This window comes from Haemaphysalis longicornis, unplaced genomic scaffold, assembly GCF_048455015.1.
Source record: "Haemaphysalis longicornis isolate Haplotype H1 unplaced genomic scaffold, Haemaphysalis longicornis Haplotype H1 scaffold_6, whole genome shotgun sequence".
Classification (NCBI taxonomy): domain Eukaryota; kingdom Metazoa; phylum Arthropoda; class Arachnida; order Ixodida; family Ixodidae; genus Haemaphysalis; species Haemaphysalis longicornis.
In genome coordinates this window covers 35,713,564-35,741,475 of record NW_027526407.1, presented here as the reverse complement: position 1 = coordinate 35,741,475, position 27,912 = coordinate 35,713,564, and the positions used below count along the sequence as shown (strand labels likewise).

Here is a 27,912-nt window from a genome sequence, read left to right as displayed (position 1 = left end):
TCACGGCCTGAGCTTTTGGTGGCCGGCCTTGGCCGTGGGCGACGCTGTCCCAATGCTGCTGCGCTTTTGAGGCGGGGCTAAGAGCGATGACTTGCGAGGCCCCGATGCGCGGCGCTGCTCGCAAAAGTCCGAGACGGCCGGAAGCGGGAAGGTGCTGTGGAGAAAAAGAAAAAAAATATTTGATTTCGCCCTCGACACGAACAAGACAGACGTTTACAGGCTAGTATGCCGCGTTCTGGTTGTATTTCCTCCAAAGTGTGGGACGTATTTAGGGACAACTAGCCCAAAACTCTTCGGTGCACATGGTAAAATGTTGGTTTTCTAGGTTGTCCAAAGCTGTAAAACTGTTGCTAAACGGCGTCGTGTTTGTCGCGCGAAGAGAAGCGAAGCGCAGCGCGCTTTTGTGCACTTGTCCGACAATTCTGAGGTGTTCGTTCACAGGTCTTCCCTCCATGTGACGTCATCAAGGTTGGGGTTCCAAGGTATAGTTGTTTTAAACTGACCAAAGTTGTATTTTGTCTTCATGGAACCTTGATTTCCGACCGGCCCCAAAGTGGTCCAATTTCGGACATGTCATGTGCAACATATTATCGAGTGTCGAACCTGATGATCCCGCATTGGCCTGCTTGTAAAACACACAAATCTGCTCGTGCCAGACTAACTCTTTGTTCACACGTGAAATGAATCCAGTTTGTTATTGAACTAATGCAAAACAGCGCAATAAACTAGGGCTAGCAAACCATCGAGTGCGACGCGAGGCGGCCGCGTACCCTACAGTGCACGCCCCCCTGAGCCCCCTGACTGATTCCCTTCACTGAAAAGCACACGCTGATAGCCCTGCGGAAAGAAAAGTGCAGAAAAACTTGGTGAATGTAACCCTTGCTAACTTCTGGATGGGAGAAACGATAACAAAAATAAATAACACAAGACTGCAGCTAGAGAAAAACTACTAAACTCGTTTAAAAGAATGCAAAATAGTGGTGCACTGTTCATTGCTTTCCTGCCAGCTCTGCGTGCCAGCTAGTATTACTCGGTGATGACCGTGTATAGTTTGTTTTCGGTTGTCTAAAAAATAGGATTAGAGCTGCTGGAAGTATATGGGAGATATCTTCATACTGCAGTGAACATTGACAAATGGACATTGACAAGTGACCAGTCTGTCTATTACTAGTGATACTATTATGAACCTTTCCTCGCGCGCAAATTCTGTTCTGTCCAAATTGCTCCACTGGTCTAACCAAAACAGTTTGAAAATAAACGTTAAGAAATCAAAGATCAAAATATTCGCACGAAAGAACAAACGTATACCAATTAGTAATGAATTATGCCCGGTTTCATCACGCCTCGACGTTGTAAAAGAGCACAAAATCTTGGGAGTCGTATTCTCACAGCGCAAGACATGGAAATCGCACATTGAATTGTTAGCCAAAAATTTATACTCTGCTGTGGGTGCACTGTATCGTTCTCGTGACATTTTTCCAATGAGTGTTAGACTCCTCATTTATAACGCCCTTTTCAGATTTCACTTGAATTATTGCACTTTGGTATGGGGCACGACTACTAAAAAGAAGATCAATACACTCTTTCTGCTTGGAAAAAGAAGCCATACGATGCATCAGTGGCGTTCGGTATCTTCATTCAACAAAGAGTTATTTCAGCATCACAACATAATCAACATTCCGAATCTTTATACGTACCGTCTCTTGTAACGGCTTTACTTTTCCAGCACTGCCGACCATAATTTTTTAGTGGAAATGTCTGGTCTAATATTACGAGCCGAAACAGGTCGAACTCGTGAACAAGGCAAAAATATTGTTCCCCGGCGTCCCACTGACTACTTTTTACAATCGCTTAGCCACAACATACCTGTGATGCTCAATCGATTATGTCCACATATTGCTGAATGTGCCGTTATCAGTCGTAAAGAATTGCATTCTATAATTTTCAACAACAAATTACAGTGATGTTTGTATCAATGTTTTTCATGGTCTTCTTAAGGGATGGCATTTTGTGTGGTATGTTTTTGACGCCCTGTAAAGTTGCATGTACACGTTATTGATTAATAATGGTGACATATTGTTCAGTGTATTGCAACAGTGCTTCTGTACAATATTTTTTGAAGAATATAAGCTGTGCAATGTATTCTTTATGACCAAAGTGTCGCAGCTGCACCGGCGCTCTAGCCCCGTCAAGCTGTCTCTACAGCTTCTTGCCAGAGTGACCATCAACATTGTCGAAGTTGTACCAATGTTGACATAAACTTTGATTTGATTTGATTTGATTAGGATTATTGTGTCTCTATATGTTCATTATAAGGACGCTGTGTATACAAGCGAAAATATTTTCATGTAAGTGGCTTTCACGGTAAAGTAATAGATTAGTAAAACAGCCCCCCGAAAAACGTAAACTCGGTGACCAAAGTCTATACATTTGGTTTCACTCAATGGTACACATGGAACTACCGAAACCCCCGCTAATCGACAGGATCTAAAAGGTGGTTGGACTGCGAAGCTGTAAACGCCACCCACAACAATTACCCAAGCGGCGTTACTTGAATACACACACGTGGCATCCGCTCACTGCCACGTACCACCCATCACGCTCTTCGCCTCCCTGTCTCACTACTCTCGATGAATTTCACGGAGGTTTGAAATGAATTCAAATTTCCCGCCCTCCCAGTGCTCGTGAGCCCCCTGCCTCAACAGCGCGAGCGGGAGCTCTGTTTTTTTTTGCTTGGTTACATGTCACACGTGCCGGCACCTATACTGCGCAGACACATGGTTCAATGGTTCAGTGGCCAAGGCGTTGTGCTGCTGAGCGCGAGGACGCGGGTTCGATTCCCGGCCGCGGCGGCAGCTTTTGTGATGTAGGCGAAAAGCAAAAACGCCTGTGTGTACGAGATTTTGGCGCACGTAAAAATCCCCTGTTTGTCGAAATCAATCCGGAGCCCTCAACTACGGCGTGCCTCGTCGCCTGCGTTGCGTCAGTGCGTTAAACCCTACAATCAATCAACCTATACTGCGCAGTTTGGAACGTGCCGTTTCTGGCGGCCACTTATAGCGTCTTTGGAAGGGTGGGGAGGAGGGCGACACCGCGTCTCTGGCGTCATCTCTCTGACTGCTTCCCCCTCACTCTTGTTTATGCGTCGCCCTCCTTTTCCCAAGAACGGATTTCAAACAACCATTGGTCTCCTCCTACACGTCTGGGCGTAGCTTAGTCGGCAGGACGACGGGCTCTGGCTCCTCTTCTCTACGCGGGCCCAATCCCTGGCGGTGAAAGCAGTTTATTTGTGTACCCAGGGTGTAGCCAGTAGCCAGTAGTAGCCTGGAATGTATGCTTGTGTAGCCAGTAGTATATAGCCTGGGACTTTTCCGTTGACGCTCACACAAAAAATATTAGCAGTGGCTTAGTTCAGCTATTCCAAGGTATACGTCGCGTGAACTAAGGTTCAGCTGGTTATTCGTATCTTTCCTGGTTGTCTAGGATTAGTTTGATTATCATGCTTACTGCTGCTTCAATGACACACACACGGTGTACGCATCATGTGACACATGTATATTTATCAAGCGTCTCCGGCGGAGCGTCACCAATCGCCCCAGAGCTAAGCTAGTTCCACAGGCGCACGCCGGTGTTGCTGAGACGCACGAGCCATCGGTTCCACACCCGGCCACCACTCGCATGATCCCAAGTGGACCGGGTCTCCACGTGCGGAACGGAGGTCGGCGAAGGCGCTGGGCGCGTGGGGTGTGTGAGAAACGCCGGGCAGCGAGCGACATTCTGTGCGCCGTGAGACGTCACTGCTCCCCGCGCATGCGCAGCACGGCTTTCCAGGAGTCACGCAAAACCGCTCAACCTCGGCCAGTGTAGCTCACGCTACAAAATTTCCTTGTCTGGTTAGAGGTATACTGCCTCGCAGTAAAGCATGAGCCACAGCGCGAACTAACTGGACCTACAGTAGAGACCCAGAAACTCCTAGTCTGCGTCCCGGTAGTTCGCTCTGCTTCTCGCGTTCATGTCCCAACCAGGCCGTTTTCTCCCGATACTAAGACAAAATTTAAGGAAACTCCTCAATGCGCAGTAAGATTATGGGAAGGAAAGTCTGCCATCCACCTCAATGCAGCCGTGCGGCTACAAAGGAAAGTTATACAGCTTTCTCAGAAACTTCGCAGTTGAAAAAAGGAAAATGGGCTTTGTTCTAAGCGATACTTCGTTATAAGCGAGTACTATTTACTCTCAGTGTATTTTTGAGGGACCATACCACACTTCGAATAAGGCGACAATTGGCCTAAAACTAATTCGTAATAAAGAAGTTTTATACTGCCGCGAACCATGCATTGGGTTTGTTTGTGCATCGCCCCCTGTATAAAAAAACTCCCAAGCATTTCCCCGAGGGTGAACATGGTTAAGTGCGAATGCACGGGGTGATGCTATGAGGGGGAGTAAAGTTAAAATCCGTTGGCATTCGCCCGTGAGCGCGCGCGAGCCGACCCACGGAGGTCTGGCAGTTTATCGCTGCATATATAGGGGGGTACGCCGCGCCGAGCGCGCCGAGCCAGGTGGCTGAGAGAGGAGGCGAGCGCAAGGGGAGAGGTACAGCAGCGCACGGCAGCTGCAGCCGAGCGAGGGGGAGAGGAGAGAGTGTGACGTCACGGTGGAGAGAGAGGCGCGCGGCAGCTGCTGGGGAGAGGAGGCGCGCTGTGACGTCATACCATGACGCCACGGCGCGAGGAGCGGTGCGGGGAGCGGCGCGCACCCGCGCAGCCACGGCGAGGAGGCGGAGCGAGCGCGGTCACGTGGTGAAGTGACGTCACCGCGCCGTTGCTACCGACGCTCCTCTCCGCTCCATGCCGTTGCTAGGGAGAGGAGGACTGCGGACGCCGCCGCCGCCGCCGGCGGTGGAAGGTTTGGGGTCGCTTATAAAGTGCATTCGCACTTAAAATACAGGAGGCGATGGTTTGTGTTTTGTTTTTACTGCCCGGGGGCGCCCGGCTGTGTTACCTGGGTCCCGAGCGAAGCGCGTGTTCCATTCTTTATTAGCGAGTTTTAGCTGACCGTTTTTCACGCTTCCCTCCACTCCGATATCAAGCGGTAGCGCCATTGCGCATGCGTAGCGCGCTCGGCCGTGAACGGCATTGGCTCCGTTGGCGCTGTGCGGGCCACCGATACTGGAGCAGATCGTTGAAAACGGTCAGCTAAAACTCTCTATTGTTATGCCGCACGGGTTATCTCATTCTGATAAGGAGAGCGTTTCGCCCTAACGTCACTGGCCCCTAACAATCTTCTTTTATCTACAGTGTTCTGGATGTAAATCGATGGTTCGCGAAGCACTCGCGCTGAAAGATAAAAGCCTGCAGAGCAGACGCCGCGGTATACGACTCCCCAACGTTCGCAGCGCAAGTCACTTTGTTGACTGATCCTTCGCCGCCTGTGTATTCATTGAGTTGTTAGGGGAGCACAAGTTCGCTCCAATAAACTTGTTTTCCTTGAAGACAACTGCGCCGTCTTTGGCTCCGTGACACTACTGTAATTCTAAGCGAGTGCTCACATGCTGCTGAACTTGCGATCGATCGCCTTGAAGGCCACTCCCAGTACCACGCAGAGGCAGCCGACGGCGAAGTAGGAGATTGCGACGAACGGGTTGCGGGAACCCATCCACGAGGCGTTGGACAGGATCAGCCGCTTGGTGCCTTCGAAGACTACCACTGGGTAGCCTGGACGGAGCCGGCGGCCAGGGTGCACGTATGGGCCGCACGCTAAGGAACTTAAGGCAAGTAGGTTTTCGAAATGTAGCGTAGGTATTCAGTGCAGTGATCAACTTTAAGTAAAACCAGAACGAATGAGAACGTGAACCACTTTCCCAAACTTTCTTCAAAATTTTAAATGGTTGCAGAACGTTGTCAACCAACACATTCAGTGCGCCAAAGTACCTTAGCCAAAAATTGCTGGTCTATGCCCATGAGATAACTTGGGAACTTGCTCAAAAGATTTTTCTCTATTTTCCGGTCTTGGCGTTCCTAGACTGCCTGACCAGCGTCATTACAGTGGCAAACGGCTATAGACCGGCTTTCCTTCAGTTGTATTCGAATGAACGCATTCGATAGATACTTTAAAACTGCAAAACCAAAGCAGAAACGGAAGGCGTCGCTGCTGTGACAAGCCAATCACACAGTGCCGTTCTATGCTGGCGGTAAGCATACCTTTCGCAGTGCTTCCGTCTACGAAGGAAAAAAATGAAAGCCTTTATCGGAAGTGTTGCAGAGTCCCTTTATGAATTCTAAAAAAAATCTTTTTAAAACATACCTAATGGTTTCGCCAGTGTGCGAAACAAAAACATCCCGGGCCATCATGGGGAGGGGCGAACCATGCAGTGTATAAGTGTACTCTTGCCTTGGCGTTTCTGCCAACGGAGATGAAACCGTTAGGGGGTAGAGCTATACAACTTTGCTGTAAGTCTTGTGTCTTCGAAGCACGAACCGTTCCAGCGCGAGGCGTAAACGAGTGTATGTGTTTTAGTGCCGTGACTACATGAGACGACGGTTATGACGACGACATGAGACGCCAAGAACCCGAGCCCCTAAGGGGCTTCGCTCCTAAAAAGCTAAGGCAAAACACATACTACTCAGGCTACAGAGCAAGCTAACCACCAATTTTAATTGCCCTTTAATTTGTCTTCGTCGTTCCGTGGTGCGATTATTATTAACGAGCCAGTATTATAATTAGCCCAGTTCACAGTACTGCTAAACTGAAAAAAAGGCGTGCGGTGTAGATTGCAATCAACTTATGGTCACACAGACACTTCCCGTAATTTTAGCCCTCCAGGATCGCACTTGACAACCAAAATAGAGCGAGAAGATTTCGCAGGCATTAGTGTCGTTTACACACCCCCGGGGTATTTCCCCTTTCGACAAACATCACTAAATGTAATAACTGCTGTCCTAGCTAGGGTGAGTTTATCGGCCTAGAGAAGGATTTGTACTACATGAAATAACCAGTGGCCACACAGACCTCCTGCCAGGTATGGTTTGAGTTTCTTTTGCTGAACGATTCTCTTGGCGAGCGAACGTGTAAACCTTCATTGACTTGAAACTTGGCTTAAATTAGACCGCAGATACGCGCCAGAGTTCGAGAGAAAATTTTCGGAATCCTCCGAAAACTGCCGTTTAAATTGCGTAATTTAGTGTTTCACGTCCTAATTACGTAACTGAGAAAAACGTGACATACCTCTACGAACTCGCTTGCGTGCGTCTCGAAAGGACTGCGTAAAGACGAAGGCAACGCGAACGTTCTCCACAGTCTCCCGCATTGGCGGGTATCGAGCGGTTATTTCGGGATATCGAAGTCTGAAGCCACAAAAGGCGTTCCACCAACAGAAAAGAATCCGTTCAAAAGAGTGAACCTGGCAGCCCAGTGGTAGTTTTCAAAGTAAGCGGTACTGCTTTGGACTACTCGTCGTGTATACTTGTGCTGAAAAGCAGTATTGGGCAGGCCAAATCTGACTTGTACAGCTTCGTGCTTTTGCTGAGGCTATAAATAACTATCTAACATATATCTGTTACATGTCGATCGACAAAAGCTTGTGTTGTAAGAGCGCCTGTGCATGTCAAGCGCCTAAAAAAGGAACAGAAACCGCGAATTAAGTGAATGCCGCCCGTAGGGAGTGAGGTAGAGGATAGTGCACATTCATTGCGTGGGAATAGCAGACGCAAAATGTTTTTCTTGCTTACTGAAAGAGGCATATGAATGGCGACCCTACGTAAGTGCGAAACCGGTCACGAACATTCGTGTGCATGCTTGGCGAGGACGGTCTGCCATCGGGATGTGAACACAAAGTACAACTTTTGTTCAATTAGGAAGAATTACCTAGTTTTTGGTAACTCGCGCATTTTTATTCAATTCACGGAAGTAGTTTGTTGAAACGAAATAAGGCAGAGATATTGAAACTCATGAATTCCGTACTACAGTGAAGTGACTTCAGCTGCAGTGCTGGAAGAACACACGCAAGGACAAGAAAGAGAAAAACTCAGTGCTGATTTCGAACGGAATGTTTAATAACACAAAAAACGTTTATATACATGCCGGATATGGCAACCAAAACAGCATATGAGAGATACAGAAGAGATAAAACCACAGTACGCCTTATCCGTTCATATGTAACATTTATCTTATTTACCCGCCGCAGTGGCTCAATGACTAAGGCGTTGTGCTGCTGAGCACGAGGACGCGGGTTCGATTCTAGGCCGCGACGGCCGCTTTTCTTACGTAGGCGAAAAGCAAAAACGCCCATGTGTACGACATTTCCGCGCACTTTAAAGATCCCCAGGTTGGTCGAAATCAATCCGGAGCCCTCCACTACGGCGCGCCTCATCGCTCATCGCCTGCGTTGCGTAGGCTCGTAAAAAATACAATCAATCAATCAATCAATCAATCAATCAATCAATCAATCAATCAATCAATCAATCAATCAATCAATCAATCAATCAATCAATCAATCGATCAATCGATCAATCGATCAATCGATCAATCGATCAATCGATCAATCAATCAATTGATCGATCAATCAATCAATCAATCAATCAATCAATCAATCAATCAATCAATCAATCAATCAATCAATCAATCAATCAATCAATCAATCAATCAATCAATCAATCAATCAATAAATCAATCAATTAATTAATAAAAATTATCTGATTAATTAGTTAATAATTAATTAAATTAAATTTTTTTACAGAGGCATGAATGAATGAATGAATGAATGAATCAATCAATCAATCATCCATCGATCAATCAATCAATGTATCTTATTTAGCTACTTGTACATAGTGCTTATGGCCATATCTTAGGCTATGTTCAGACTACCGACCGAAAAGCCATATCGTGATCTATGGACGTAAAAAACAGCCTGTCACGCAGTTCGGTTGGCCCATTAAGAGAGTTGCGGCAACATTTTCAACCCGGCCTTCAGTGTATAGAAACGTTTTCCGTGTGATTAAACATTCAGTTGGTAGTCAGCGCTCCGTTTCCCCCTTTGTTGTCCTTGTGTGTGTTTTTTTCTGTGCTGTAGCTTGAGTCATGTTGGACCAGTAAGGCCAGACTTGAACCGTACAGTGACGAGTTATCGGCCGGAGTGATGTAATGTTGGCCAGCACCAACAAAATCGATATCTGTGCTGAATGCCATTCACATTCAAGTAATACAATCAAACGAAACTAGACGCCCTACTACAATCTTAGTGGTTGCGCAGTTCGGTGACCGTTAGTCTCTCCAACAAGATTTTAGGGGCGAAGCAACTTAGGTCCTCGTTCTGTCCGGGGCGTGGCGTCCGTGCACACAGTGCTCCGAATGCGCGAGGAGCATCTGATTGGATTGGATCGGATTAAATTGAATTGTATCGAATTGGATTGGATTGGAATTGTATATACTGTACACAGGCGTTGTCACTCATGTACATGCGCGAGTGGGCAATGCCACGGGTGATTTACGGTAACAACGATCTCCAGTGCTTCACCCACTCGTCATGGTTCACTTCGGGGAGATGCGTGAATTTTATCACGCCACTGAGAAATCGCCGGATATTGGCTGGGGGTGACGACACTAATTTATACGCTATCTTTATACATGGAGTATTTATAAAGACGATAGTCTTTCTCAAGCTACTTGAACGGGAAAATTTTGGTCTGTCTGTCTGTATGTATGTCTGCCTGTGTGTCCTTCGATTCAGCCAGCCGGTCAAACAGAACACATACTGCGCAATAGCCTTATATACTCCCCGTCAAATCTGAACATCTAAGTCCGGTTTTAATGTTCCCACTTGTCAACATTGTTGAACAAGAACAACACACTACGCAAATATAAGGCAGAAAATCAATACATGAATAACATTTGCAGTGTTCCTTTATTAAAAAAAATTACGAGTGCTTGTTCTTTTGCGATAGCAAATAGAATAGTAAATCAGCTGGAGAAAACCGCTGCCTGCTGTTGCCCGCGCTACCTGCCGGAATTAAAAAAAATCCAACGGCAACAGAAACGAAAAGTTCCACTAGACGATCCATGTTCCGATTGGAACGCTCGTGGAGTAGGGCAACGTGGTTCTATAAACTTATTAGAGTTTGGGTTTGGGCTAGTTGGTAGGGGTAATCCATGACTTCGTGTAGCGCCAACAAAACGACAAGGACAAGGATTCCTTGTAATAACTTACCGCCACATGGAAGACTGATCTATGTATATAACTAATGTTTTCTTCAAAATAAATCAGTTGTGAGTGCAGCGCTGTCCTGTTTACGTCTCGTTCCTTTTTTGTGCTGTGTTTTTTCCGCGCTGATTTTCAACGATGAACGTTACCCAACTCGCCCAATTCACAGTCCTCTTGTTGTATAAACGCTGTAGTTGGGTGCCTCGATTCACGCCCGCCTCCGCCGCACGGCAGCGCTGACATCGTGGCACAGACTTCGAGCAGTGGAATGCGGTAAATTTAAATTGACTTAAGCAAACCTCTGACGTGTTATCTTTGAAGTAACCGGACGGGAGAGGCACAGAACGAGAGGTGAGCGGGAAAGAGAAGGCATACACTTGTCATGGGCGCCACTCGACTATCATCTTGCGTCGACATTTGCAACGAAAGGAGCAGATACGGGGCCAATTTTTTGAAGTTTGTGATAAAACTGGTGGAATCATTATGAGGACTAAGCAGTCATTGTAGTGCAGGAGCCCTATAACTTGGAGCCCCTTCGCACATTGTATGGTCTAAAAGGATACGGTAGTGAATTTCGAGGATGTACTCTCCCTGCGGCACCTTCTCGGCGAAAAACCCCGTCCGTTCGACACGTCCGTACAGCTTGCGTAGCGAGGGTAGCGCGGCCGTGCGCATCCACACGATGAACGCCTCGTTCTGGAGGCCGTGTCTCAGCTGGTGGACGGGCATCTCCCAGTTCGGCGGCTTCACCGTGCCGGCCGGGTCCCATTCTGCGGCGACAGTTAATAGAGAGTTTAGCACTCCGCATGCTACATCTTATTGCAATTCCAATGGCCGCCTGTTCGGCTCCAAAGATTCTTAGCACCCTCTGCTGCGTCACAGGTCTGACCGCCTCCGTAGTCAGTTGCTTCACAGGTACAGGAGACTGAGGGCCGTGGGGTGGTTAATTGACGTATTCAAGGAAGGTATTCATCTTAGAAGGATAAGAATGGGGTGGAGTGCATTCGGCAGGCATTCTCAGATAATGAATGGCAGCCTACCACTGTAACTGAAGAATAAAGTTTATGACAGCTGCATCTTACCGGTACTCACCTATGGGGCAGAAACATGGAGGCTCACTAAGAGAATTCAACGTAAATTGAGGACGACTCAGCGAGCAATGGAACGGAAGTAGATAGGTGTAACATTAAGGGACAAGAAGAGAGCGATGTGGGTCAGGGAACAAACGCGTGTGAAGGACATATCAGTAGAAATTAAGAAGAAGACATCTGTGTGGGCAGGGAATGTAATGCGGTGGCAAGATAACCGTTGGTCTTTAAGGGTAACAGAGTGGATCCCTAGAGAAGGCAAGCGTGGAAGGGAGTGGCAGAAAGTTAGATGGGCAGATGAGATCAAGAAGTTTGCGGGGTTATATAAATTGGTCCCAGTTAGCAAGGGACCGGGATAACTGGATATCTATGGGAGCGGCCTTTGCCCTGCAGTGGGCGTAGATAGGCGGCTGGTGGTAATGGTGATGATGATGAATACCGTCTGTTCCGTGGTTACCGTGTAGACCGGGACCCATTTGGGCAGTTGCGCATTCATTTCGGTAAGGGGATTAGTTCGGTGGCCGGCCTTCGCCATGCCCCCGCATTCGTTACAGTGAAGTGCAACCTCCTCACCGTGCCTGCGCGCGCAGGCGCAGTAGAGTCCCGGTACGCACGGTACATACGGAACGTACGGAACAAACGGAATGCTAAAACTCTCTCATAACAGGTGCTCCATAGGAGAACCTCTGAGCTTCTTCAGCGTGAAAATGCGCTCCTTGGCGTCGTTCTTTAAAGGCGAAGAATTTGCTGTCAGGCACACGACGCCACATCTTCCATTACTCGCTACTGGTAAAAAACGGTGTCGGGTTTTTCTTTTACTGAAAATTGTCTATGAAAAACATTCGTTGCGTTTTCTGCAGATTGAATGCATTTTTTTATTATCAGCCAGAAATCGAAAACTTGAAATTAACAACAACTTCATTAAAGAACTAAAATAACAGAAACTTTGTGACGCACCGGGCCACTTTAACGTCCGTAGTTTTCCGCTCTATTTCTGCAGTGGTATAGCGAAATAGGTGATAGTCATTGTGCGCAAGTTATTGAATGCCCCTAAACGTGATTTTTAGCTTGTTTGTGAAATGTATCGATAGTAATTATTTGGGGAAATTCCAAGTCACATGGCTGTCTTCTCAGAAAACCAGCCCCGTCGCCGAAAATGTCGAGGGAGCGGGAACTGCAGCCTTCTCGGTCTCTTCTGCCTCCTGCCTACGCTAGTGGTTTTCACACACTCCTAAGGACACGAGGGAACATCCTTCGCTATAAACATTTTCATGCGTTAATCTTTCATAAAATCAGGACATGTCCTGGGCTGTGTTGCGCATGCGCAGTTACATATTCCTGTCGGCTGCGCCAATTATAGGACCGCTAGCACAGCCCACTGATAAATTGGCAGCTCCCAGGACGAAGAAGTTGAAAAAGGTCTATAGATGCCTCTCATGATACGTCTGCACTGTAAGCTGTTGTAGACAAGCATCTGGTGTCGCATTTATATAACCTACCTAAACTCCCCCAAAGGGCGTGAGCGTGAGCCAACAGGGTTACATATTATCGATTATTTCTTACAAGCACTAAACTCTCCAACTACTCCCGCGCCATATTTCTTTACAACTCTCCATAGTTACGAAATGGGGCCACTAAACTTAAAACCCCGTTTTTGATTTAGGAAACAGCGTTTCGCGTTTAGAAAAGGCGCTAGAAATACAAATATAATGACAATATTCCCACCTGTGTAGAGGAAATATTTCGAATGAATCATAATATTTCACATTCACGTCAGCTTCATGTGTGCTATGGTGGGCTTGTGACTCAAAGGAAGCTCACGAAAATTCCAGCAGTGTCTTGAACTGCAAGTTAATCAACGCCATCCATTCACGTTTAACATATCTTACTTAACCTTTTCTTGCGGTTTTTGTCGGAGTCCTCTTTTAAAGGACTGCGGAAATCGCTTCCAGTGCTGCTGCATTGTATGGAGCTAAGGCGGTGCGGTACAAATAATGGCAAATGCAAAAGCCTAAACCTTGACCCAGGCACCTGGCATTGACTGTTACCCGCTATAAAGACACGTGACTTCACGGCTCGTCAATTCGTCAATTCGTCAATTTGGCTGGTCAATTCGTCACGGCTCGTCAAAATGGATGGCGGTCATCTCTTTTTATTAAACTGAATCGACACTTGTCATAATTGTGGTTGGTATTTTGCTTGTTTCAGGTTTTCCAGCTTGGCGTTTATTTGTTGCCTACTGGGAGCTTTGTGCTTTGCACTCAGATTTAGCGAGTATGACTTGCGCGACTTGTAAGCAACACATCTTAAAAATAGCAAGGACAGCACACAGGAACAAGAGCTCGCCAAGAGAGAAAGACAGGACTCGGCACTGCGTCCTGCCCTTCTTGCCTTCCGCGTCCTTGTTTCCGTTATCTCCTCTGTGTGTCTACGGTGGACGTTTATTTACTCGTCATCAGGAACGTCACAGCGAAGGGCCGTAACCTCTCATACCTCGACGGTCTCGTTTACATTTGCGGTTTTCAGGAAGAAGACGCTCCTGCTGGCCAGCAGGCTGTTCAGACGTCAACAACAGGCAGCGCAGCGAAAGGTTGATTTGATTGATTGTAGGGTTTAACGCGCCGACGCAACGCAGGCGATGAGGCGCGCCGTAGTGGAGGGCTCCGGATTAATTTTGACCACCTGGGGATCTTTAACGTGCGCCGAAATCTCGTACACACGGGCGTTTTTGCTTTTCGCCTCCATCAGAAAAGCGGCCGCCGCGGCCGGGAATCGAACCCGCGACCTCGTGCTCAGCAGCGCAACGCCTTAGCCACTGAGCCTCCGCGGCGGGTACGCAGCGAAAGGGATACAGGCATGAATAGAGCTTCCACGCCGGAAGTCAGTTCCAATGTTCGAGGGCAGCGTTATCTGAGGTAACCCCCGGGCGCCCCAGTCGCTCAGAAGGCCCTGAGGGAGCGGTTCACGGAGGCAAGGGCCGGATAAGGTGTCGGCACCCCAAGCCAGACAGTTTCGGGCCCTTTTCACCTCTATTTGCCCCCCCCCCCCCCCTAAAACCTCATAGCATAGCACCACACGAAGGCAAGCGTTATACGGTGTCAGATAAAACCCAGCGGGCGGACTGCCAGAAAATGACGGCAGTACCAGCTGCAGAAGCAGCCGGAGTAAGGACAGAAGAAGCAATGATTCCCCTGATGAAGCAAAGATTCCCTACACGGCCTCTTACTTTCCGGGTTATGGAACTTGCGGGTAAGATCCGAGGGCCATGAGATGTTGTCGAATGACAGTGGCACGTCCAAGGGACGGCCGCCAGGGCCATTCTTGTACTTGAGCCGGAAAGTGTCTGCAGAAGAAGGGCAAGTTCAAAGTCGGTTCAGTGACTGGTTTAAAGAAGTCGTCGAGAAGATAGAATACCGTGATAGGAAATTTGTGTGGAGGAGGTGCACAAGACACCGCTGTTTGAAAGATTCCATTCAAATTCAGGCAGGATGGCATGGTGCAATGCTAATCGGGAGAATTTCATGTGGCAGGTGTCACCAGTAGGATTATGACAATCAAGAGGGGCACTCATAAATATGAGCGGGATTGTGATACCTTTTTCTTTGTGCTGCCGACTTCTATGCGAGTTTTATTCGGACGTGGCCATGCATCAAAGCGAAGGTAGGAGTTGCTCTTAAAGAATGTCTCCGCTAGTGCCGGTGCTCCAAATTACGGACGTGTTGGAGGACACCATTGTGCTTCTCTATGTGATAGATAAATTCCTGATCAGATATGTTTATCGTTGTCACAACGCAAAACAATTTGCCCGTATAGTAAAGTCACAAACAACGCCTATTGGTGCCTGTCTCGTCTGTTCGTTGTCACAACGTAAAACAATTTGCACGTCTAGTAAAGTCACCAACAACACCCATTGGTGCCTGTCTCGTCTGTCTAGCTTTTATCCTGATTCCTTCCGTATTGTCAAACCAAACATCTATTGCATTCTTGGTTTCTGTGCGTCTCATTTTTTGCCCAGCTCTGGTGTGCAGAAAGCCGAATTTAAATTGCGTGCTGCGTGGGGAGGTTAAACCTACGTATGAAATAGGGAAACCTGCTTTTTTTTGTTCCCGGAGAAGTTTGGGAAGGAAAAGGAGAGAGAGGGGTGGAGGAGAGACACGGAAATGGCCTTGCGGTTGCCTGAAATGTTCTCGCGGACCCCTGGAGGACCATGGAACCCCATTTTAGAACCACCCTGCTAGTAGGATAGGGATGTGTCGCCGAAAAAGAAATTGCAGCCTTTTTGTTGTCGCTGTAGCCAATGAAGAAACTTCCCAGTTTGTCGACCGTGCTTCGTATCAAAGTGTGGGATTTTAAAAGGATATAAAAAAAGGAAGAAGCAGGTTTTCGCCCAGTCAGAGCACGGATCTCCTATTAACTTAGCGTGAAAAATTAGCGTTTACGGTGCGGAAGTGAAGTTTCAAGCAATTGATGCTACAACACTGAGTATAACCGAGTACAAATAGATTGATTTGTCCGATAGTTCAATATGAATAGCCCCAGCTTTTTTCTGGATATTTATGCGCGGCGCTAAGGGTCCCGTTTTGCAGAAAAGCCGGCATCGTCATCGGCGTTGACCGTGAAAGAAAAGTTAGCGACAGAGAAAGGTCCTAAAGAATTACTTTGCGGCAGCCAGAAATATACTCAGGATCGTACTGCGCTGACCAAATAGGTGGTGTGTGAGCAGGATCGGAATATTTTCATTGCTCGCCGGAGCAGACAGCTGGTTGGATGACGTCAGCGCTTTGGTGCAATACTCCGTAGCTCTCGCTCCCTGCAAGGGGGGCGCTGTCTTCAGCAGCGCTCCCCTTCAGCAGCCTTCAGCTTCAGCACCGGTCAGGTTAGGCCATCGGCTAAAGTCGGGCTGGACTAAAAGGGTGCGGAAATAAGCACACCCATTGATACGTTGATTGCAGCACTGGGGTAGTTTATCAAATACCGCTGACGTGTGGCAAGGTTTACGTGGGCCAAACCGGAAGATACGTTAATGTGAGATTACGAGGGCATGAATTATCGATACGGAACAGCGCAAGCGGGACTCTTCCCACCCACTGCTCGGAAGGCACGTGTAAGTCGTGTAAGCCACTCTTGACGGAGGTCAAGGTCTTGTGTCGGTGCCGTGATAGCCGGGCGAAAGAGATACGCGAGGCATATTACATAAAAAGCTTGGTCATGAGTGCGTCAGTGAAACGTCGATCTGATTGCACAACAGTGAGATAAAGTTTATTGATGACCGGAGTTAGGGTGCTTGTTTTGTTGGTTTTTATTATTGTTATGCGAAGTGTCATTTGTTTGTTTTGCACATGCGCAGAGGTGGTGGTTCCGGCTGGACTTCTATGTCACTTTGGTGTAATAAATGTTAGTTGCAATTCTGCGCCTGTCCTGTGGTTCCTCCCCTTTTGTGGCCGTCTTAAATTGCGCAGCTTTTCAACTTTACTAAGGGGGCGCTGCCGTATATCTGCGTCGGCCGCACTGCTTCGGGCGCACTGGCTGTTTTAAAGGCCTTGCGAGGGTCTTCGAACCGATTGCCTTTCGAGTGCCGCATTTTAAATACACAGAGCGCATTTGTAAGTGAGCCTTCGACTGTCAAGTGAAAGTTTCCGTGTAGAGAAGGCTTTAATAGCGGAGTACGATGCATCCACGCTAAGGATGAATCTTTTATCGACCTGGAACTTTAGCTGCGAAGCACCTTAGAGTCTCACTTTGTCCGTGCCTTGGCGTCCGTGTACACAGCGTTGCGCATGCGCGAGGACCATTGGATTGGATTGGATTGGATTGAATCGGATTTGGATTGGATTGGATTTGGGTTGGATTGAAACGGTTTGGATAGGATTCAATTAAATTGAATTGTATCGGATCGGATTGGAATTTTATATGCAGTACACTCGCGTTGTCACTCATTTACGTGCGAGAGTGGGCAATGCCACGGGTGACTTACGGTAAGAACGACCCCCAGTGCTTTGCCCACTCGTCACGATTCACTTCGTGGAGTTGCGTGAATTTTTTAGATGCGACGCTGAGCGGAGCATCTGTTGCCGGCGGCCCTGTCCTGCGTCCGTCGTGTCTTCGTTGTCCGCGTCCGCACAGCTGCGTCTCTCCTCCGCTCGCCCCCTCTCCTCTCGCCGTGATAGCGCGCCCTCTCCCCCAACATCTGTGGCGCGCGCAGTGCGGCGCGCTCTCTCACTCCGCCGGTGGGCGGCGCTGTGCGCGGCGCAAGCGTGCTGTGCGCATGTGCAGCGCCCTCTCTCTCCGCAGTCTCCTCTCCTTCGGGCGCGCTGCGCATATAAGCGGAGTGCCGTGCTCCGGCCGGTCTCTCAGCTCAGTCGACGGTCGTCCGCGCTACGCTCTCTCTCTCTCTCTCTCTCTCTCTCTCTCTCTCTCTCTCTCTCTCTCTCGCATTACCCGACGATTGCTCACGCAATTCGAGTAATCGACCCAACGGAAACGCACAATGGAACCCCCTTCAGCGTCGCATCACAACAGGGTTCCCGCGAGGGGAGGTGGGCGTAATTTTTTTAGGCTTAGTCACTGACTGCGTTACTTACTGCTTCTTCGTTCGAAGTTTAGTGTCCATTCTTTACTTCGTGCACGGGGATTAAAACGAGCATCCATTTACAACCCACATTCTCTACTATCTCACTTGAAGTAACTAAAGTAAGAAGAAACTAAACCCCAACGATAAAGAAGCAGCGAATTATCGCACCGTTGAAGAGGCTGTTGGCGACAAGACCGCAGGGGAAGATGGTGAAGTTGTTCCTGGGGTCCACGTCCAGCGGTTTGCACATGTAGCGCGCTACTTGAGGATGGCCCAGCAGCTGCTGGTCATCGCGCGACGACACGTACAGTCTGAAGTTCTGGTAGTAGTTGGTCAGCCCGTAATACACGTGGACCGTGTGCTGGGAAGGAAAGCGAGGAGGAAATGCCGTGGCATAACGAACTGACTTCACCGGAAAAAATCTCCAGTGTATTACATCAAATGGTTCTGGTACGGAAGCTGTTAACAGTTACAATACCCAGGTGTAATTACAACACCAACATTCTTTTGGCAACAGCACAAAATTAAAAATAAGCCAATATGATGCTCCGATTTTTGCGTCGTAATTTTAGCAAAGCACCATCGTCAATAAAACTGCTGCCATATAAACCGCTTGTCCGCCCCAAAATCGAGTATATGCTGCTGCATACTCGGGTTTGCTGTTTTCAGCTGCTATTTAGGACCTTTGCTATGCCACTCTGGGACAGAACCTCCAGCTCGTGCAAAATAAGGATGTGCCCGCTTTATGCTTATCAATTATAACCGTGCCGCCTGTGCTACAAAAATAAAATCTTTGCCATCAAGAAATATGTTTAAACGCCAACCACAACTTCAGTAAAAAAAATGGGAGAAATTGACAGGACAGAAGCGCCTCTGTCCTGTCAAAATTCTTTTTTAAAACGAAAGTATTTTATGCCGGGATCCACCAAGGTGTGACTGACGTCATATCCGTCACGGAAATGACATCGCCAGAAGAACACGGCTGCGCCAAAATTTGTGCCTCGTGCTCCGTCTCCGCAACGGGAGGTGCCAGGCGCTTTATCGACTCCGGTACGAGCTGAAGCGCAGGCAGCGGTACGAACGCGCCGTATTCTTTCCTATAACATCCTCTATTTCGATGGTGCTACCGTCTAGGAGAGATGACGTGAAGTAGTGCGTGGCCTCCGCGATCTGCTGCGGGCGGCGCGCCGCCGCCGGCAGCCGATCGCAGAGACCACGAGTAGTGCATCCCGATGCTAATGAGTGCCGACAGATGGCGCCAGCTCAGGTCGTCGCAACGCAACGATCTGCCGTACCACGGCCGCTTGACAGCTTTGATCGGCAGCTTTGATCGCAGAATGCAGTGGTCACAAATTTGCGAAAGCGACGCGCCAGCAGGTTGTCATTCGCCAAGCACACCCGAGAGAGAGCCCCGCAGATCATGCTCTTCCGCTGCAGCGGACCGTGAGTTCATCAAACGATTCGCTGGAAGCCCGTTCGGTTTCTTTAGCATGGTTTGCGAGCGCTTGTGGTATCATTCGGGTTTACGCTGTGCTCCGGCGCGTGCAATCCAGTGTCTAATGTTGATACGTCTGACGATGTCATACCGACTGAATATAAATAGCGATGTGCAAGTTCATATCGATCCAGATTAAACATTCAACTGATCTTCTGAAGGCACATGTCACTTTCGTGTTTACCGATTCCTATGAAAACGGGATCAACCACATTTTTTTTTACTGAAGTTGTGCTTGGCGCTTAAACCTAATTCATTGATGGCATACCAACTAGCTCGCATCGACACATAATTTCAGAAATCTTTGTGCCTTACCCTGTAGTGCGTACGCAGGAAACTGTTCCGTCTGTGCCTTTTTTTTAAAGTATATTATCCCCCTTCTTTGACAGTTCAACTAACATTATTTTCCACTTATCTTCTTTTACGAGTGGACAATCGTAACGAAGTTGAATATACATTTTGTCGGACGAATGCATTTTATCATTCATTTATACTTCTACACAATGCAATCACCTTCCGTCAGAGATTGTATCCATTTCTAATCATTCTTTCTCACCTGATCATGTCTGCAATTATGCAATGCTACAATCCTGCGTCGTTTATGTGTAACGCGGTTACCCCTTTTGTTTACATGTGTTATTCGCTGTTTGTTAGTCCATGTCTACATAATTATTGTGTATTTTGGCACATTAATTATAATAATAATAACATTTATTTCTGCCCCAAAAACATGCAAAGAGACACAGAGGAGCTGCAGAAAAAGCCGTCATTACGGCTTGACTAGGCCGCAGCCCCCGTTCAGACAAGCAACAGCAGTAGCAATGAACAGCGAAGCGGTTAATTACAGCTAGAAACAAAACTACTCACGCCTACAAGCTTCATGCGTTACATAACAAATTCTCGTTCATTCTCAAATAACATTCTCGTGTATATCTGCGTAGAGTACGGTGTTAAAATTTTCACCGTTTGCTCTGTTTAGTATTTCACAGCCGAAAATGTATTGCTTTGCCATGATATTTTAACCAACTATGTATTGTCCTGCCCACTCCCCTATATAATGCCTTGGCACTTGAGGGTAAGTGAAATAAATAAATAAATAAATAAATAAATAAATAAATAAATAAATAAATGAATGAATGAATGAATAAATGAATGAATGAATAAATAAATAAATAAATAAATAAATAAATAAATAAATAAATAAATAAATAAATAAATAAATAAATAAATAAATAAATAAATAAATAAATAAATAAATAAATAAATAAATAATAAAAATCGCGCTTATTGGAGGTGGTTCATGGTCATCTTTGCAATAAGCAGAGAGAAAAAGCACCCTCAGTTTTAAAGAAGTATCGCTTATATCGAAGCCAGTTTTTTTCTCGAATACTCTTTTTCAATGAGGGTTTACGGAATAAACATATCTCCCTCTGAGATTGCCTCAGGAGATGCGAAGTTCATAATAATCAAAAAGGCACTTGCCGTGAGTTATAGCCAGTCTATTGATAAATGAAGGGCTAATGATATCGAAAGCGCTCGTCCTGTGGTTCTGTTTCTCTCATGTTTTCAGTGTTGCGCTTTTTGAAGGGTGTCATATGCGCATACTTTGACCGAAGTCAGTTCATTTCTAGGATATTCAACGTTGGTCAGGTATTCCTTACCGGTGCCGATGCGGATGCATAGGTAAATAGTGTACTGTCCAACGGGAAACAAATGTAGTTACCCAAACGATGTGACGCATGATTCCAAGCAGCGGTGTGGTAAACGTGTCCTGAACCACGTTATGAGCGTTGCTCATGTGGCGGACATAGGAACTTGGCGCTTTTTTTGCTTAAGTTAGAACGTTGAGAAAAGCGGAGTTGGCCGTACCCTTTGCAATTTACACAGTCAGGGCGTAGTTATTAGTGTTCCAGTCAGCACCGTTGGAAAAAGTCTTTCTGTATTCTGTTGCGCTGGTACCTTACCTTTTTTGAAGTCATTGTTTAGAATTTGTTTTCGCAAAAACCAACCCAACGTGTACTTTCAGTAACAAACACTTGTACCATCGATGTGTACTTATGTTTTGCTTGAGATATGCTGAGGGTTCCTTTCCTCTAAACCCTATTGATGTGTAACAGCTGTGCAACTAGTGGTAAGCGTTGGGAAGGGTCTTGGTTATATGTACTTCGATTTGATGTCTGTTGTTATTGCAGAAAAGCTTTTTGCCACGCCATGTTGTTCCTGCGGAGCCCAAAACGCTTAAAAAGGTACAGCAAAAAGCGTATCCTTTGCAATTTACACAGTCAGGGCTTAGTTATTGGTGTTCGAGTCAGCACCGTTAGACAGAAAGCATTGCGATACTAGTGAATGTACGCTTTGAATACAAAAGCAATTTCAGGAGTGCGTTAGGAAGTTTATTGATCTACTTTATCGAACCTACCCAGGGAAGTGGTTCGCTACGAATATATATGGCGTGGCAGTACGCAATACATCCGGTGAAAACCACTACTTCAGATATGTTCAGTAAAGTAGTTCAATAAAGTTCCTAGCGTTTAGAGTTCCTCATAAGGTCTTTACTATGAAGAATATATTTAGGAGGTAAATGGGAGTATTCATTCTTTTCTGGAGATCGTTGGTGTTCAAAAGAAGTTTATTAGACGTCGCAAGAGTTCCTACCGACACTTTTAGGAATTTAAGCCGTATTTTTCTCATTCTTTTGAGGAATCCCTACGATTCGCTTCCTCTCCACGAAGGGGTTTCGATGTTTTAGCTTATACCTAAACCATTTTATATGACGTGGTTGACATCGCTGTATTTAAAAATAATCAAAAATTGGACGTTGCTTCAGTTAAAGCTTATCAATCTTGTATTTTCGTTCTTTTGTTTTGGTTTTTTTTGTGTATGATTGTGGCCTTCTATATTTATGGCAATTCAGATCTAGTGTTTCAAATCATCTTGTTCCTCTTCGCTGAAAACTACATGGTATGTTCAATGTTCAGCTTGAAATTACGTGTAGATATTAACTAATCCAAATGTGTACACATATAGCGTACACATTGTAAATACCACTGCTACAATTCCTTTCATTGCAGTTAGAAGTATTCGTAATCCTCCCGCCCCTGGTGGTGTCAATAGACACTATGTTTGATAGCTAATTTTAAGTAACAGAAAAGCCCGACACCTTTTTTTACCAGTAGCGAGTAATAGAAGATGTCGCGTTGTGTTCCTGACAGCAAATTCATCGCCTTTAAAGGACGACGCCAAGCAACGCGTTTTCGCGCTGAAGAAGCTCAGAGGTTCTCCTCTGCAGCATCTCTTATCAGAGAGCTTTAGCATTCCGTTTGTTTCGTACGTTCCGTGTGTACCGTGCGTACCGGGACTGCACTGCGCCTGCGCGCGCAGGCATGGCGAGGAGGTTGCAGCCCACCGTAACGAATGCGCGGGCGCGGCGAAGGCCGGCCACCGAATTAATCGCCTTTACCGAAACAAATGCGCAACTGCCCAGACGGGTCCCGGTCTACACGGTAACCACGGGGCAGACGGTAATCATCATCACCACCATTACCACCAGCAGCCTATCTACGCCCACTGCAGGGCAAAGGCCTCTCCCATATATATCCTGTCGTCCCGGTCCTGTGCTAACTGCGACCATTTTATATAATCCCGCAAACTTCTTGATCTCATCTGCCCATCTAACTTTCTGCCACTCCCTTCCACGCTTGCCTTCTCTACAGATCCACTCTGTTTCCCTTAATGACCAACGGCTATCTTGTCTAGGCAATATATGCCCTGCCCACACTCATTTCTTCTTCATAAGTTCTACTAATATGTCGTTAACACGCGTTTCTTCCCTGATCCACTCTGCTCTCTTCTTGTCACTTAATGTTACACCTATCATCTTCCATTCCATTGCTCGCTGATTCATCCTCAATTTCAGTTGAACCCTCTTAGTGAGCGTCCAAGTGTCTGCCCCGGAGGTGAGTACGGGGACGCTTATGAGACCCTAAAATTTAGAAAAACACGCAGAATACATTGTTTTGCTTGAAATAAAAAATCATGGCTGAAAGGGGTAAACAAACTAAATAAGAATCTTTTGCAGCTCGTCAAAAGCAACTCTTTTTTGCGTCCAATCTTTTTCAAGGGCGGTGAAGAAGAGATGCTTTTGGATACTCACTTGGAAATCTGCGGGCAGGTGGATGATCTCGTAGCAGACGCAGGCGAGCCGCGGGTCCTTGGCGATAACCGAGGCGCAGGTCTGGTTGGTGTTGTGCTTCTTGCACAGCGTGTAGTCGAACTGGTACTCCTGCAACTGTGCCCAGCGAGCGCAGCAGTGAGCTTCGCTGCTGATGTTCGCATGCCGCTGCATTTAGCTGGTGTATACCAACTTGGCTACCCTAATGCGAGATTCGAACCACGAAACATGTACAGTACCCGACCGTTTTTTCGGACTCCAAAAATTCGGACTTGCTAGATATCTCGGGCGTTCCCGAGGAACCACCAGACGGGAGTAATGTATATAAGCAACGGATATTTCAGAGAAAATAAAGCCAAAGTTCGATTTTTCAGGCAACATTCTTGGGACAGAGAGACGGTTTTACTCCAGGACGACGCCATTTTGAATCCTAAGCCGCCTGACTAACTTCGGATTGGAGGGGGATTGTCTTGATTCCCTCTGGGGTAACAAACTTTGATCTAAGAGGCCATACGTTTGTCCCAGTCTGCGGCAGAAGCAATCTCAAAAGCCGATAACGGGTCTTACGTGGCCAGTTTTCTAACCCCCCTTTTTTCAAGGCACCAGGTGACGCTCACTATCGGCAATATCACCATAAGGTTTGTCCTGTGTAGCCCGTGTCGTGCAAGTTGTTCTTTCGCTTAATTGGTAGCCATTGTGGTGACTTTGGCTCACGGGGTACACCCCATCGCCTGTGCGATGTGCGTACCCTCACAAAGGTTGTGATGTTTACGAAGGAAATGTGACGCTTGCCGAGATGCAAGCAGACGTTCTTACACGAAGGAGGACTTGAAGACAATGAACTATTCGCGACTGCTTCAGTCCTGTCTAAATGAAATAAACTTCGCTTTTGCGGTTCGAGGATTTTCAGGACAGCTCTTTTATTCCGACTATTTTTCCTTCCCCTGGAGGTCCGAAGAATTGGTCGGCTACTGTGATCTCCTCAAGCCTAGAGGACCAGGTCCGTTTACAAGGACGTAGAATGGGGCTAGTTGGTGACGCTTCATACTGAATTGCGCTACGTATACACACGAATAGGACGCTAATAGGACTAGGACGAGGCACAAACTTGCAACTATTTATTTAAAAAGACGACAGAAACGGGGGGAACCTAAATATACACACAAGAGCGACACTCGTCTTGCGCAGTAAAGCCGATAAAACCTAAAACCAAAACATGAAGCTGCAGAAACAGATCTGCTCTGATGACCAAGAAACAGCAGAACACTGGCACAAAAAAGTGGGACTGTCTGCTTGCAATATGTTATCTTGTCCAGGTGGTTCTTTCTGAATGAATTTTCGTTCCTCACTAGTAAGCAGGATTGACGGACTGCTAACGCACCCTTCCTGTTCTGTGTATATGTCTATGCTTCAATGATCGCGCGAATTATCCTGTCTTTAGCGCGTGCCAGAATGTGCGTGTCCTGAAACTGCGGTGTGCCCTCGCGCGTTTTGCAAACCGCGCGAGTGCGCCCGTTCGTTGTACTTCTGTTCTTTCCATCTATTCTGTGCACTATTTTTTTCCTTAAAGGATGCAGTGCAGAAAAATAGAATCTTGTCAGGCATGAGGCCGAAAACGAGGGAGTGAACAGCTTTACACATTTGCCGGCAGCCCGATGGTGAAGTTGGCATGGAGAATTGACGCCGTAACAGATGGAACGCGTAACGGCTTATCCAAGAAGGTAAAAATTAATCAATTAGTTCGAATGCGCTCAGCACCATATACCTTACAGAACATCGTTATGCAAGGCATTCCATTACAGATGCTGATGCTGCCCATCCGTACGCAAACATACGGACCCCCTCCCAGCAGACATGCACGTTGGCTGCGATGTATTTAATACGGCGGGGACAGACAGAGGCGTGGGTAAAAGCTGTGTAGTGGTGGAACGGATCCTAAACCTCCAAATGGCAAGTGAACGTAGCACGCAGCAGACGACATGCTAACGTAGAAACTCTGAAAATAAGAAGCGATTACTTTATCACTAAGCTTTAGAATACACCACGCAGAAAAACTAGAAATCGCAAGTCAGAGGGGCACACAGCGGTGTTCAAATTACATCATGCTTTCGCAATCACAACTGACGAGAAGTACAGTCGGTGAAACGCTTGTCAATAACAGGATGTTCACATTCAACTAATTATGTCCGAAAACACGTTGCAGACAACAGCGGTTGGCTTAGACTTTAGAACGCCCGGTAGTTTACTTCAAATCCAGCTCAGGCGAGGTGCACAGTTAGGATGTAATAACAAAAGTTGGGCTATAGACAAGCGTTTTATCACCTGTCCGTCTAAATCCTCGTGTTTTTTTCTACATATTCTTAAAAACCTTCCTACAAAGTGGGAGGCTAGTACGATTCCTTATCACCCGTCGTACAGTAGTATCCAGGCGTGGGTCCAGGCACATATTTCGATGCCAGTTTTAAAGAGCCCAGAAATTAACGAGGACAAACAAATAAACGAGGACAATAACCATTCTAGCCCCATTGCACGAATCCGCAATGAGCGACTCCTTTTTCCACCATGCAATTACACTTTGGAATCACCTCCCAGAAACCATTGTTGCCACACCTGACCGCACGTCATTCCGCGTAAAACTGGAATCCCACTGATCCCATCCAATAACCCCTGGCTCTAAATATGTTCTACCGGCGTACTGAACGTATAATTTTTCTGCCAAGTTGTTTGTGCTCTTGAAACTCTATTTCCCAGTCCAAGCATTTTTTTGTTTGTTCACTTTTGTTGTCATTCTTGACCAAACTACCGTATGCGTATTTAGAACTGTAATGTGTATAACTTGTTCACATTGATTTGTACACCCTCACAGATTATTTGTTACCCCCCCCCCCCCTTACGTAATGCCTTCGGGCCTTTAAGTATGCAATAAATGAAATGAAATAAATGAACTTGGGAGGCGTATCCAACGAACCCGTAAGTTGGAGACAAACACGGTGATCCCGGTGGGCACGAAGATGCAACCGATCACGAGGAAAGGCACGACCGCAGTGCGGGCGCTCAGAACCGGAGTCCAGGCTGGCATCTTCTGCTGCCAGAAAGGCTTCTCTGTGTAACACAGACAGAGCAGATACGTTTTCCTCACGGTGTGTAATCTCAGCTGGGCAGGTGGCTTGAGCAGACGGCCTAACGTCGGTATAGGCGTAAGCACGCAATACTTAAAACATTCGCTGAAAGACCCCCCCCCCTTCTATGAACCCTCATTAAAGGGACCATGCAACACTTTAGATAAATGTTTTCACTCTCCTTCGCGTCAGGAAACACTGTGGAAGATGCAGTTATCACCAGCACGGAGCGGCACTGCGTGATTTGCTCGCTGCACCAGACACGCCTTCCATTCCTGCTTTGTTTTTGTGGCTTTATTATTAAAGTTGCTATGGAAAAGCGTTCATTGCTGCAACTGAAGGAAAACCGGCTAAGAGCCGCTTCAAGCCCTCAGTGACGTAATTCGGGCCGTCGAAGATCGTAAAGTCCGGGAAGGAGAGAAAAATCTTTTGAGCGAGTTTACAAGTTATCTGATGGGCATAGAGCAGTAATTTTTGGCTGGGGTACTGGGTGTGTTGGGTGACTACGTTCTGCAAGCATTTAAGATTGGCGGCTAATCTCACAGCAGCCGTGGGAATTACCTCCGGGAAATTCTCATGGCAGTTTCCATAAATGCTGGGTGGCCTAACAATTCCTGAATAATATTGCGCACCAACGTAACCTAACACAGCATCACCTAACCGAACCTAGGATAACTTAACCGAACGCGACATAAACTACCCAAATCCAGCCCAACTGCAACAAACCTAATCTAACCGAGCCCAACGACACGGAACACAACCTGTTTAAACGTAATCCAACACATTCTAGAAGTCATATGCTTCGATTTCTTGATATAGCAAAAACCGGAGTAAAAAATGCATTAACAAAATTACGTTGACCAAAAAATTTCGAAAGCAAAAAAAAAAAATTAAATAAAATAACCTCTCAATGTCGGACTCGAAGCACAGCCTTCTCGTTCAAAAGCCAGTTCTATGCCGCAGCGCTACGGGGGCAGCTGCGAACAGAGCTTTTTAGGGAATATTTATCATATACAATCACCGCCTAGCGTGCTTAGTCAATACGAGGGGACTGCCGCTAGAAATTTTTGCCGGTAATTCTCACGGTTGCCGGGATAACAGACACTACATAACGTCAAGCATCATTGCGGGCGCCTGTTCCTCTCGTGACGACCAATGCCAAAGATGTACGCGACCTTCTCTATCAGAAATGCGCTGCAAAATATGCGGGATACAAGGTAGACTGACTCACCGATCGGCCGGTGGGCTTTTGCGGAGCCTCCCGCCATGCCTCGTT

At 46.9% G+C, this 27,912-nt stretch overlaps 1 protein-coding gene across 1 annotated transcript; it reads right to left on the bottom strand.

Annotated features, from left to right (window-relative positions):
- LOC144142972 (cell cycle control protein 50A-like) lies at positions 1-27,904 on the bottom strand. Its single transcript, XM_077674799.1, has 8 exons — positions 27,868-27,904; positions 26,486-26,619; positions 23,500-23,634; positions 18,020-18,212; positions 14,507-14,623; positions 10,779-10,962; positions 5,546-5,761; positions 1-154 (listed from the first exon to the last, which is right to left on the bottom strand). The coding sequence occupies exons 1-8, from the start codon at positions 27,902-27,904 to the stop codon at positions 1-3; spliced, it is 1,170 nt and encodes a 389-aa protein (XP_077530925.1).
- Positions 27,905-27,912: the final 8 nt, after the last annotated feature.

Excerpts from the sequence above, each read along its gene's own strand:
- LOC144142972 (XM_077674799.1), bottom strand. The coding sequence starts at position 27,904 with ATGGCGGGAGGCTCCGCAAAAGCCCACCGGCCGATCG. Across the intron at positions 26,620-27,867 it reads AAAAGCCCACCGGCCGATCG|AGAAGCCTTTCTGGCAGCAG; the intron begins GTGAGTCAGTCT and ends TGTGTTACACAG. Across the intron at positions 5,762-10,778 it reads GAGAAGGTGCCGCAGGGAGA|TTCCTTAGCGTGCGGCCCAT; the intron begins GTACATCCTCGA and ends ACTTGCCTTAAG.